At 34.5% G+C, this 11,957-nt stretch overlaps 2 protein-coding genes across 3 annotated transcripts in view; both read left to right on the top strand.

Moving 5' to 3' along the window:
- The window catches only part of ecel1 (endothelin converting enzyme-like 1), a 25,732-nt gene extending 22,823 nt beyond the window's left edge, over nucleotides 1-2,909 (top strand). Inside the window, exons 15-19 of the mRNA XM_065279971.2 lie at nucleotides 1,485-1,609; nucleotides 1,691-1,756; nucleotides 1,873-1,968; nucleotides 2,253-2,329; nucleotides 2,410-2,909. Of these exons, the coding sequence (XP_065136043.1) occupies nucleotides 1,485-1,609; nucleotides 1,691-1,756; nucleotides 1,873-1,968; nucleotides 2,253-2,329; nucleotides 2,410-2,509 (464 nt within the window). The 3' untranslated portion in view covers nucleotides 2,510-2,909. The remainder of the gene's footprint in view (nucleotides 1-1,484; nucleotides 1,610-1,690; nucleotides 1,757-1,872; nucleotides 1,969-2,252; nucleotides 2,330-2,409) is intronic.
- A 1,408-nt stretch (nucleotides 2,910-4,317) lies between these two features.
- cep57 (centrosomal protein 57) lies at nucleotides 4,318-11,683 on the top strand. 2 transcript variants are annotated; one of them, XM_065280315.2, is made up of 10 exons: nucleotides 4,318-4,450; nucleotides 5,392-5,548; nucleotides 7,770-7,937; nucleotides 8,072-8,193; nucleotides 8,273-8,467; nucleotides 8,562-8,648; nucleotides 8,741-8,809; nucleotides 8,890-9,134; nucleotides 9,702-9,846; nucleotides 10,270-11,683. In XM_065280315.2, the coding sequence occupies exons 2-10, from the start codon at nucleotides 5,428-5,430 to the stop codon at nucleotides 10,486-10,488; spliced, it is 1,371 nt and encodes a 456-aa protein (XP_065136387.1). In that variant the 5' UTR covers nucleotides 4,318-4,450; nucleotides 5,392-5,427; the 3' UTR covers nucleotides 10,489-11,683. The 2 variants fall into 2 exon arrangements, with proteins under 2 accessions (XP_065136387.1, XP_065136386.1); XM_065280314.2 differs by lacking the exon at nucleotides 4,318-4,450 and adding an exon at nucleotides 4,710-4,889.
- Nucleotides 11,684-11,957: the final 274 nt, after the last annotated feature.

Here is an 11,957-nt window from a genome sequence, read left to right as displayed (position 1 = left end):
TGTTCATGCGAATGACGGTGGTATTGGTAACCTAGTAATCAGTTACTAAAACAAACAAACAAAAACTAGAAAGTGTAGTCATGATGGGGTAGTTATTAATTTATTTGCAGTGCAGCTTGTATTTGCCAACTAAATGCTGTGCACAGAAGAAGGAATGCAGAGTTTTTGATGCAGGCACAAGCAGCAAGGGCATTACGACGACGTTGAGCTTAATATACGATAAAGACAATGACGATAGCTGATACAGCTAGACCATCAGTCACCTGGGCTTAATGTTCACTACGTCAGAATTCATTTAGCAAATGCGTTTCCATCTCCAATTATTCACATTATTCTCGTTTTGCAAAAACCACCTCAAGCAATCGTAAAAACTTTTTTGCGAATTAAGGGATTTTTACTTCAAAATGTGCATAAAATCATGATGATGGAAACAGGGTGGCATATTTTTCATTAAATGCACACCTATGAAGTAATTACAGGTCTGTCTCTGTCAATGGCATTACAGTTCAATATCACAAGTTTAACTGAGATAACAGATTTATTGACTTTCAACAAATTAAGCATAAAAATACGTGTGGTAGCCAAATAACTAAATTTAAAAGAATGAATAAAATTATTTAACAGAGAAGGAAATGAATACATTAAATAAACACTAATTGCCTGCTTTGAAAGTCAAAAAATGACTTTCTTACTTAGTATTTTTGTCTTGTTTTTAGTAAAAAATATTAAAAAAAAATTACATTAATATGCATTTTCTTGATGAGCAAAATTACCCAGGAAAATAAGTCTAGTTTTGTAGACAACAAATATAAACTTTAAGTAAATTAGTGCTTAAAACAAGCAAAAAACTGCCAATAGAATAAGAAAAATTTTCTTGAAATAAGTTCACTTTTTTCATAAACACTTAATTCAAGAATTTTTTTCTTATTCCATTGGCAGATTTTTTTAATGCTTGTTTTAAGCACAAATTCGCTTAAATTTTATATTTTTTGTGATAACACTTTATATTACGGTGTTTTTGTTACACATTACATGTAATTATAATTTTTTTCATCAAAAAAAAATAATAACAGTTAATTATCCATAATTACATGCAACAAATCCTAAACCAAACCCTAATCCCAACCCTATAGTAAGTACATGTTGTTGATGATTATTACTTAGTACTTAATTACACTGTAACAGTGACGCCATAAAATAAAGTGTAACCTTTTTTGTCTAAAAACTAGACTTATTTGCCTAGGTCATTTTGCTTATCAAGAAAAAACATCTTAATTTAATTTTTTTTAATATTTTTTCTAAAAACAAGACAAAATTACTTAGTAAGAAAGTCATTTTTTTGCAGTGTTGAAGTTCTTTGGAGAGTAAAAGTAAAGTGTGCGGTTAAAGTCAATCCATCAAGCTTTCCAATATGAATTATTAGTCAACATGAACAAGGCACATCAGATCATGAAATGATGTGAACATTTCCTTTATGCTGATAGGTGGTCAGTATGATCGCTATGGTAACCTGAAGCAGTGGTGGACAGAAGAGTCCTACAGGAAGTTTCAAAAGAAGGCCGAATGTATCATTAAACTATATGACAACTTCACCGTCTATAACCAAAGGGTACAGAAACACACAGAAACATATACAAACAGATGTGTGAATGTGCACTGTGATTGACGTGTGTGTGTTTGTGTGTTTTAGGTGAACGGGCGGCTGACACTGGGCGAGAACATCGCTGATCTGGGTGGATTGAAGTTGTCGTATTATGTAAGTGCTAACTGATGTTCAGCTTTACTCATACAGCCCTGTCCTAATAGAGAGATCTGTTTAACACCTGTAAACTAAATCTAAACATAAATCTGTCTCTCTCTCTTTGTCTGTAGGCCTATCAGAAGTGGATTCGAGATCATGGTCCAGAGCGTCCTCTCCCAGGTCTGAAGTACACACATGAGCAGCTGTTCTTCATAGCGTTTGCTCAGGTACACAGACCCATCTCTTAACAATACATCATTTAATCCTTTAATTGTATTTATCTTTAAACAGTAAACGTTTCACTCATAAAGTCTAAAGTTTTTATTCTGAGCTCACTCACTCTTGTTATAATAGGAACAGTTCACACATAGAGCTACTGAAAGAGCTGCTCTGAGAAACAGCCAATCAGAGCAGAGCTTAACATTATTATTCATGACCCTTTTAAATCCTTCTGTCCCTAAACCTGCTTGACTAAAGTTATGTTTTTAATGTTAATTGTGTGATGTGACAGAACTGGTGTATGAAGAGACGATCTCAGTCCATTTATCTTCAGCTTCTGACAGATAAACACGCTCCTGAACACTACAGGTATACACAAACACACACACAGTAAAGCTGTCTAAAGCGATGTGATTGAATATAACGCTTGACTTAATGTCTCTCTGCAGGGTTATTGGCAGCGTCTCTCAGTTTGAAGAGTTTGCTCGTGTGTTTCATTGTCCCAGAGGTTCACCAATGCATCCCGTCAACAAATGTGCTGTCTGGTGACCTTTGACCCCTGGACCTTCTCTTCACTCGACCTTCATTTACAGCATACTCTGCATCACCATACACCATAAAACTGTGATGCTGTTTGATGTTTACAGCACTTGAATAGTGAACAATGACCAGACATGCTGAAAGCAAATGCGTAACCTTTATTTTCATTCATGCATCTGTCAGACGCTTTTATCCAAAGCCATTTAAAGTGCATTCAAGCTATACACTTTATCAGTAAGCTTCTCATGTGCCATATGTTACATGAATTCGTTTGAGATATTTGTTTATTTTTCTATTCTGAGACATATTGTGTTATTTAATTCAATTAATGGCTGATGATAATTATGTGAAATATTGTGTAAAACCCACATTTTGATTCTTGTCGGAGTTGTGTATGAATGAACACAGATGTTTGTGTGTGTGTGTGTGTGTGTGTGCGTGCGTGCGTGCGTGCGTGTGTGTGTGTAAGAGAGAAAGAGAGATAGCTCTGTGATGTAGGCATGCTGATATGTTTTGATATGAAATGTTTTGTCAGAGCAGTTTTGTGTTTTTATCTGATCTAATGCTGAGAAAAGACAAACCATATGTTGATTTCATGTTGCCCCTGTGTGTTTATTATGTGTGTGTATTTTCGTTGGACCTTGACATCTGATTGGATGTGATATGAAGAGATGGAGTGTACAACAGATGTTCTCTCCGGTGTGTCTCAGGTCTGTTCTGATGAGGTTTATTGTTAGATGTAAAATTGGTTGACAACCACTGCTGTTTCACATTCATTTAAAATCTTTAAAGGGGGCATTTCATGAAAATCTGACTTTTTCCATGTTTAATTGGGTCCCCAGTGCTCTAATCACTCTAGAAAATGTGAGACTATTTGGAATTTGGTAAACCATTCTCTGCAAGCATGTGAAAAAATAGGTAATTGAAATTCAGCTCCCCTTGTGATGTCAGAAGGGGATCTTATTATAATAATACCGCCCCTTAATCTGCACTATCCAACCACAGCACTGCCATTTAGTGCAGAGAGAGAGAGAGAGAGAGAGGAAAAAAGTTAACAGAACAATTGAGTGTTTGCATTACCTACAAAGTGCCAATTTTAGCATGTTATAATAAGTTATCTATATGGTATTTAGAGCTAAAACTTCACATATGTACTCTGGGGACACCAAAGACTTTTTTTACATCTTTAAAAAAATTAATTTGTGAAATGTCCCCTTTAAGAGACTCCCCAGGTTTATGATGTGCTCATGTTTGCCTGACTTGTCATTGGATGTGAATGGTTCAGGGCTGAATTTGAATTTTTTTATTTTACATTTGTATTATTTTTGTTGTTGTTGTTGAATTCAAACAAATATTTATGGAACTACAGTCTCTTCATGTGATGGAAACAATGCGGGATATTACTATAAAACTTTTATTTTGTATAAAGTCTTTGCCCATTGAGGAGGAAAAAGATGAAATTTGTACAGATGAATTATATGAAACTTAAAAAGATGTACAGGTCAAATAAAGCATGTTTGCTGTTAAAAAGTCTGAACATGTATGTAACATACCAACTTACATGGCTACTTACTGTTTAGTGACAAAATGCAAAACAATGAATTCTCCATCATCACCTGTGGAATAAAACAGAAGCCATAAATTACATCTGACAGATCCTTTCAGTTATTTATAGCCTTGCATAGACAGATATTCAGACATAATTTGTTATTATTTTTTATTTTTTTATTTAAGGTCTTATTCGTGTGTTTCATCAATTGCATATTTTGACTAGTAACGTTAACTTTAATTTGATATATTCGTCACTTCCCGTCAGTCGCTAACCAACTTAAAAACATAGCAACGGTTTAGAGAAGAGATCATTTCTGTGGCAAAACTTGAACTACGGTAAATCATACTAAATATGAATATCTACAACTACATGTTCATCTCACGGCGAGACTCAAACAAGTAAGTCTGTAATGTCTGTGAAAGCTGAAATTAAACTCAATGTGTAATTTAGAGTTTGGCGAAGTCGCTTCCGTACAGTAATCTTTACTGTACAGCGTTTTAAAATGTTTCTCAAAGTACGATTAATTATTTTAAAAATATACTACGTTGATGTGTTTCCAACAAAAATATTTTATACATAACGTGTAATTTTAAGCGGTATAATGGTATAATGCACGACTTTTATTTTGAAGTCGTAAGATCCGGATGTTGCAATCGATGACTTCCCTCACGCTCGATTTTGCGCGCTTGTATTTTGTTTCCTGTTTGTGAAACTAACAAATTCAGAAACACAAAATTAAGTTTATAAAATGTAATTTTAATGACATGCAGTCGGTTTATTGGGTAAAAACGCGTTTTAATGGAGACGGATTTTAAAACCTCAGCAGAAGGAAAACGGGTAAGTTAAATACGTCAGAAACACTTTACGCACTTTCCATAAAAATATGTTTTATTAAACCGTTAACATTAACGCCATGTGTTGCATACACATTATATTCATTTGAAATTAAATCTGCAATGCTAAAATTGTATTAAGTTTATAACTGAAATGGATTTTAATCTCAGGTTTAATAAACTCAATAGTCCCGATTCTGTTATTCAAACAACGAAACAAAACAAATGTTGAAGATCTCTCCCTATAGCACACAACAGTTAGTCAGTGTAAATAACCACAAAAACCTAAATAAAAGTTAAATATCCGTGTCATTTATTATATATGTAAAAGTCCTCATAAGAAGTCTGCAGAAATATCACCTCAGTCTCTTAGCTCAAAACAACAAAAGGTCACGAGTTTGAACCCAGTCAACAATTATACTTTAAAACATTTTTTATAATGCATTGTAAGTCGCTTAAATAATAAAATGCATAAATGGTAATGTGTGTGTTTGTGTTGTGCACAGAAGGATCTGAGAGTGGCGCCCTCTAGTGGTCGAGTGATGTCTGACAGTTTGTCTTTGCCCTCTTATACTGAATATCCAACAGGACGACCCTTCATTAACACAACTAGACCCATCTCACATAAACCTGTGAAAGCTTTTCCTGAGAGCAGTGGTGCAGGTACACACACACACACACACACACACACACACACACACACAGGTGACTGCGTCTTAGGTTGTTATGGTGTCTTGTAATCTGTGACACCTGATATCTCACTCACACACACCTGACACTAACATTACTCATTCCTATAGAGAGTGAATGATGATCCAGTGACAGCTGTCACATTTACTTATCAATAATTCATCATAATGTCTTCTCTCAGTACAGTGCGCTGCTGAAGTGTCACTATAAACACAAACCCGACAGCTGTAGAAACATACAGATATCCAAGAGACACCTTTGTGTCATGAGTTCAACCTTTATTCAATACATTTTCATTCTGTTCAGTTTCTGCTCACATTAGTAGAAACACTCAAATATTTATTCAAGTGTGATGTTGTAATTGTAAACAGTAAATGTATTGGCTGTTTATGTTGGTGGTCAGTTGCTCCCTCTACTGGACAAATGAAGGAACTGTCATGTGTTACTATAGGGGTGAAAAGTTTATGGTACATTTCTGGAAACTTTTCATGGGAACTTCATCTGGGGAATTTTAGAAAATTCTAAATTGGAAACTTAACGGTAATTTACGGGAATATTTGTAAATGTATACATTTATATAAACTATATAATATAAAAACATAAACAAATATTTAGTTTAGTAATAAGCAGACATGCATGCAAGTTAATACAAATTTTGAAGAAACGTGATACTTACACTCATCAAGTCTGGATTTATTTGACTAAAAGTCTTTTAGAAATCATTCTAATATGAATCTGATATAAATGCAGGCTTGATGAGCATAAGAGACTTTTTTTAAAAACATTAATAAAAGTAATGTGTCTAAACTTTTGGGTACTTTTTTAATGATCTCACCTAAATGTTTTGTCAGTCAGTGTATGTAAAGCACACTAGCTTACACACAGCACAAGAAAGTTTTAAACAAATTTATGTAATTACACTGCAAAAAATGATTTTCAAGAAAAAAAATCTTACTACTTTTGTCTTATTTTCAGTAAAAAATATCAAAAAATTCTTAAAATAAGTCTAGTTTTTAGACCAAAAATATCAAATGTAAGTGATTTTGTGCATAAAACAAGCAAAAAAAATCAGCCAATTGGGTAAGCAAATTTTTCTTGAATTTAGTGTTAAAGAAAAAAATTCATTTTTTTTGCTTGTTTTATGAACGAAATCACTTAAATTTGATATTTTTGATCTAAAACCTAGACTTATTTTCTTGGTTCGTTTTGTTCATCAAGAAAAAGCATCTTCATTTAAGAATTTCTGGATATTTTTACTGAAAACAAGACAAAAATACTAAGAATTTTTTTTCTTAAATCATTTTTTTGCAGTGTAATTCTATGCACTGCATAAAATGAGTTTCTTTCTTAGTATTTTTGTCTTGTTTTTAGTACAAATATCTTAAATCAAGATACATTTTTTTTTGATGAGCAAAAAAATAACCTAAAAAAAAAACAAGTCTAGTTTTTATATAGAAAATATACAATTTAGTGAATTTGTGCATAAAACAAGCAAAACAAATCTGCAAATGGGGTAAGAAAAAAATCTTGAACTTTTTTTCTTAAACCCCTTATTTAAGAAAAAATCAAGAAAATTTGCTAACCGCATTGGCAGATTTTTCTTTTTTCTTTTTTTTAAGTACAAATTTACTTAAATTGTATATTTTTTGTCTAAAAACTAGTCTTATTTTCTTAGGTCATTTTGCTCATCAAGACTATTCATCTTGATTTGAGAATTTTAGATATTTTTACTGAAAACATGACAAAAATACTAAGTAAGAAAGTCATTACAGTGGGAATACATGCAAATATGTAAAGAAGACATTTAGTTCTGAAAATCATTTTGTTTTTAATTTTGTGTACCTGTGTTTTTTGTTTGTATCTTAAAAAAAGAGTGAAAAATAAATATGGATGCTAAAACAACAAAGCTGATGATGGTGACATAAGACTTTTGCACAGTAATGTACATTTTGACATTATTTTGTGCCCAGGATTTAAGAAATTATCTGTGCAAGTTTTTAGTCTTGTTTTACACTAAATTATGGTCCCTGTTCCCATATATTCCTTCTAATTCCCATGGAAAGTTTCTAGCCTTGAAAATTCCTGGAATTATGCAACCCTATGTGTAACACGTGTAGAAGAGATCAGGAATTTCTACTGATGACCACAAATGTGTGCGTGTGTGCATGCATGCATGCGTGTGTGGTGTGTGTAGCAATTATTTCAGCACTGAAGAATCTGCAGGAGAAGATCCACAGTCTTGAGCTTGAACGCCATGACGCTCATCAGAAACTCCAGAGGCTCTCCAGAGAATCAACATATTCACTGAATACTCATGAGAAACCACAACACAGCAGAACTGATGAAGAACCAAAGACCCACGGTCAGTCAGTGTACGTCTGTGTGTGTTTATAAACCCACAGTAATCTTGAGATGCCTTGCTGTCTATTTTGCACATAAAGTAAAAGCGTCCTGTCTCACTCTTACACCTGTCTCTCTCTCTCTCTCTCCCTGCAGAGCTGTTGTGTCACTTGTCTGCGGCTGAGAGTCGATGTTCTCGTCTGGAGAGACGCTTGGATCACATGAGGAAGACCCTGAGAAACACTGAGTCAGACAGAAGCGCTGTTCTCAGACGACAGGTATGAAAATAATGAGCAGTTGTGTGTTGATGTTCTGTATGTGTGTGTATATTAATGTGGGTGTGATTGTGTTGTGCAGGCGTCTCTGGAGCGGTTGGGTTCGGTGGAGCAGACAGATGTTCAGAGAAAGCTTCTGAAGTTAGATGTTTTGGAGCAGGAGTATCAGAGACTGACAGAGACACAGACGCTCGCCGAGAAGAAAATCAGAGACCTGGAGAGAAAATTACAAGAGGAGGAACATCAGAGGAAACTGGTGCAGGATAAAGCAGCACAGGTCTCTCTCTCTCTCTTCGTCTGTTAATCTGTCTTTTATCTCTGCTGTCTGTCTGCCTGACTGATGTTAATTGTTTTATCTTATCTGTGGTCAGTTGCAGACAGGTCTTGAAGCCAATCGCATCCTCATTCAATCAGTCTCTCCACGTCCACATAAATCCACTAAAGTCAAAAAGCAGAAGGTGTATAAAAAAGAAACTCTGATTGCTCTTTAATTCATCTTTGATGTGTTTAAATGACTCTTACGTGTGAATCGTGTTTGTTTGTTCCGCAGAAACATTCGTCTCATTCACAGCCGCATTATAGACTGAGTTTAGGAGATGTGCCGTTTGTGACAGGAACGGTAATGTACTGTATACAAACACAATTTGTGTTCACCTGATACTCTCAAGTGATTGACTCTCTCTCTTTCTCTCTCTTCAGTCGACCGGTTCCAGTCATTCTGTCCGTGCAAACGTTCAACACGTTCTTCATCTCATGAAGCAGCATCATCCTCAGCTATGTAATGAACGTGTTCTGGGACACGCCCATCTGGCTGGAGGCTCCACCAATGAGAGAGGCCGGTCAGGCCATCAGTCTAGCGGTAACTCCGCCTCTTCCTCCTCTAGCAGCGAAGAGCTGTCAGATCTGCTGTTGATGTTACAGGATGAGTTTGGACACATGAGCTTGTGAGTGTTTGTGCGTCTTATTCTTCACTTTAATATTCACACCTGCTCTTAGGTGTACTTGATTCGCCCATTTATCTTTAAAGGGGACATATAATGAAAATCTGACTTTTTCCAGTTTTAAGTGCTATAATTGGGTCCCCAGTGCATCTATCAATCTAGAAAATGTGAAAGATCAACCCAGTAACTTAGTTTTGGTAAACCATGTAAAAAAATAGCTCATTGAAATTTGGCTCAATAAAAAACACCATTATGGTGATCAGTGTTTGCATGATCCGGTCATTTGCATTTTAAAGGAAACACCCATAAACACATACAAAGTGTCAATTTTAACATGATATAAATTTTCTATATGGTATTTTGAGCTAAAACTTCACATACATACTCTGAGGACACCAAAGATTTAGTTGATATCTTAAACAAGTCTTGTGAGATGGACCCTTTAACACTCGCTATGAGTATGTAAATGAACTGTTATGAGTGACAGAAGCTAAGTTACATCATGTCACACATGATACATTAAAGGGTTTGTCATCATGAGCCTCTGTGTGTTTGTCCTGTGTGGGTCAGTGAACATCAGGAGTTGGCCAGACAGATCCAGACTTGTGGGTCAGATCGGTTGCGGCAGGATTTGGAGCGTGAGATGGAAACTCTTGTGAAGAGAATGGAAAGTAAAGGGGAACAGATCGCTAAAGTCCGTCGACACCAAACACAGGTAACACACACACAGAGAACAGTATTTAACTCTTTCCCTCTTTTCCTTTTTACTGCAATCCATATTTCCACTATTATCCACTAGGTGTCACACTTGCACAACTTGTAAAACACTGAAGCATCCACTGATTCAAAAACAGTAAAAACTCTGTATGTGTTGAGGATCGCGCGGAATCTGATCTTTAACAAAAGTCCTTTAATAAAAATCTCAGCTTTTTGCTCCAAATTTTGTTTTATTTTTAAAGCAGATGGTCTGTTCTTTCATTTCATATATTGTATGTTTATACATTTAAAGAAGAAAATTTTCTGGAAGGCATTAAACTTTTGTGAAAATCACTTTTTCAACCGCTGGCAGGGAAAGAGTTAATGTATCTGCAGATTAAGAATGTTCATTGATCTCTCTCTGTCTGTCTCTGTGTTTCAGCTGGAGAAGTTGAGGAGACAGTATAGTAAACAGAGGAATATTTCGGCTGACGGCGAGGTTAAAGTCACGACGACAGTATCGACTCGCGGTCGTTCGGCTACACCAGTACAGGTCACATCGAAACCAGGTGAGCGCAGCCGAGACAGTCTGCGTCTGCTTAAAGACATGCGCTCGTTGCAGACATCACTGCGCTGTGATCAGATCAACTGGGAGTTCTGACACCATAACATCTAACAGAACAACAACACACGGCTGTCATCTCATTTATACACACAGACAATTTCACCTGCCTGGATGAGGTTAAATATAAGGACCAATACGTTTACCGTCTTTGTGATAAAATTCTGTGTATTTTACCACCATGAGCTGAGCTCTTGCCTTTTACACTTTTCATTTTGGTTTTAAAGGAAGACCTGTGGTTATTTTTGCACAACACTGAGCCATATACACTGCAAAAAATGACTTTCTTTCTTTAATATTTTTGTCTTGTTTTCAGTACAAATATCTAAACATTCTAAACACAAGATGAGTTTTCTTAAGCAAAATTACCTAAAACATAAACATAGTTTTTAGACACAAAATATAAAATGTAAGTAAATTTGTGCTTTAAAAATTGCCAATGGGGTGAGAAAATGTTTCATGAATTTGTCTTAAATTAAGTGTTTAAGAAAAAAGTAAACTTATTTCAAGATTTTTTTCTTACTGTATTGGCAGATTTATTTGCTTCTTTGAAGCACAAATTCGCTTAAATTTTATATTTTTGTTTAAAAACGACTTATTTGTTTTTAGGTCATTTTGCTCATCAAGAAAATACATCTTAATTTAAGAATTTTTAGATGTTAGTATTTTTGTCTTGTTTTAAGTAAAAAGTAAGAAAGACATTTTTGCAGTGTGTGATATTGGTAAAAATCAATCTGATGGTTTACAGGTGAAATAAACTGATAATGATGTCTCATTGAATCATGATTCAAATAATCTGAGATTTCTCATAGTAATCTAGAGGTTAGGTGACAGTCTGATGTTTTTATTTAAATATGATTTATTTAAGTATTTGGCCAGTTGTTGTAATCCACACACATCAGCAATAGTGAGGTATTATCACATAGAGGATATAATGATGATGCAGCTGAATTGTATATGAGAATATAATGTGTGACATCTGATCTACCTCAGTTAATAATTCCTGCTTTTCTCCTGAAATTTTATTATTTTACTTTACATTTTTAATCTTTCATATGTAAAAGTTTTATTTTTCTTCATTCCAAAATTGGATTATTGTTTGCTAAGGTTTGGTCTGTTATATATTCAGTTTGCTTGAATGATAAAGTGATGAAACAGGGTTCAACAATGTTAGATTCATTAAATTAAGCCATGTCATGTCAGTTTATTCAGCTGCAAAAAATTATTTTCAAGAAAAAAAATTCTTAGTATTTTTGTTTTGTTTTCAGTAAAAATATCTAAAAATTCTTAAATTAAGATGCTTTTTCTTGACGAGAAAAAGACCTAAAAATTAATTCTAGTTTTGGACAAAAAATATCACATTTAAGTGATTTTGTGGATAAAACAAGCAAAAAAATCTGCCAATGGGGTAAGCAAAAAATCTTGAACATGTTTCTTAAACGGTAAATTCAAGAAAAAATTGCTTACCCCATTGGCAGATTTTTTTGCTTGTTTTAAGACTTATTTTC

The sequence above is a fragment of the Paramisgurnus dabryanus genome, chromosome 8, assembly GCF_030506205.2.
Source record: "Paramisgurnus dabryanus chromosome 8, PD_genome_1.1, whole genome shotgun sequence".
Lineage (NCBI taxonomy): Eukaryota > Metazoa > Chordata > Actinopteri > Cypriniformes > Cobitidae > Paramisgurnus > Paramisgurnus dabryanus.
This window is presented reverse-complemented; position numbering and strand designations above follow the sequence as displayed.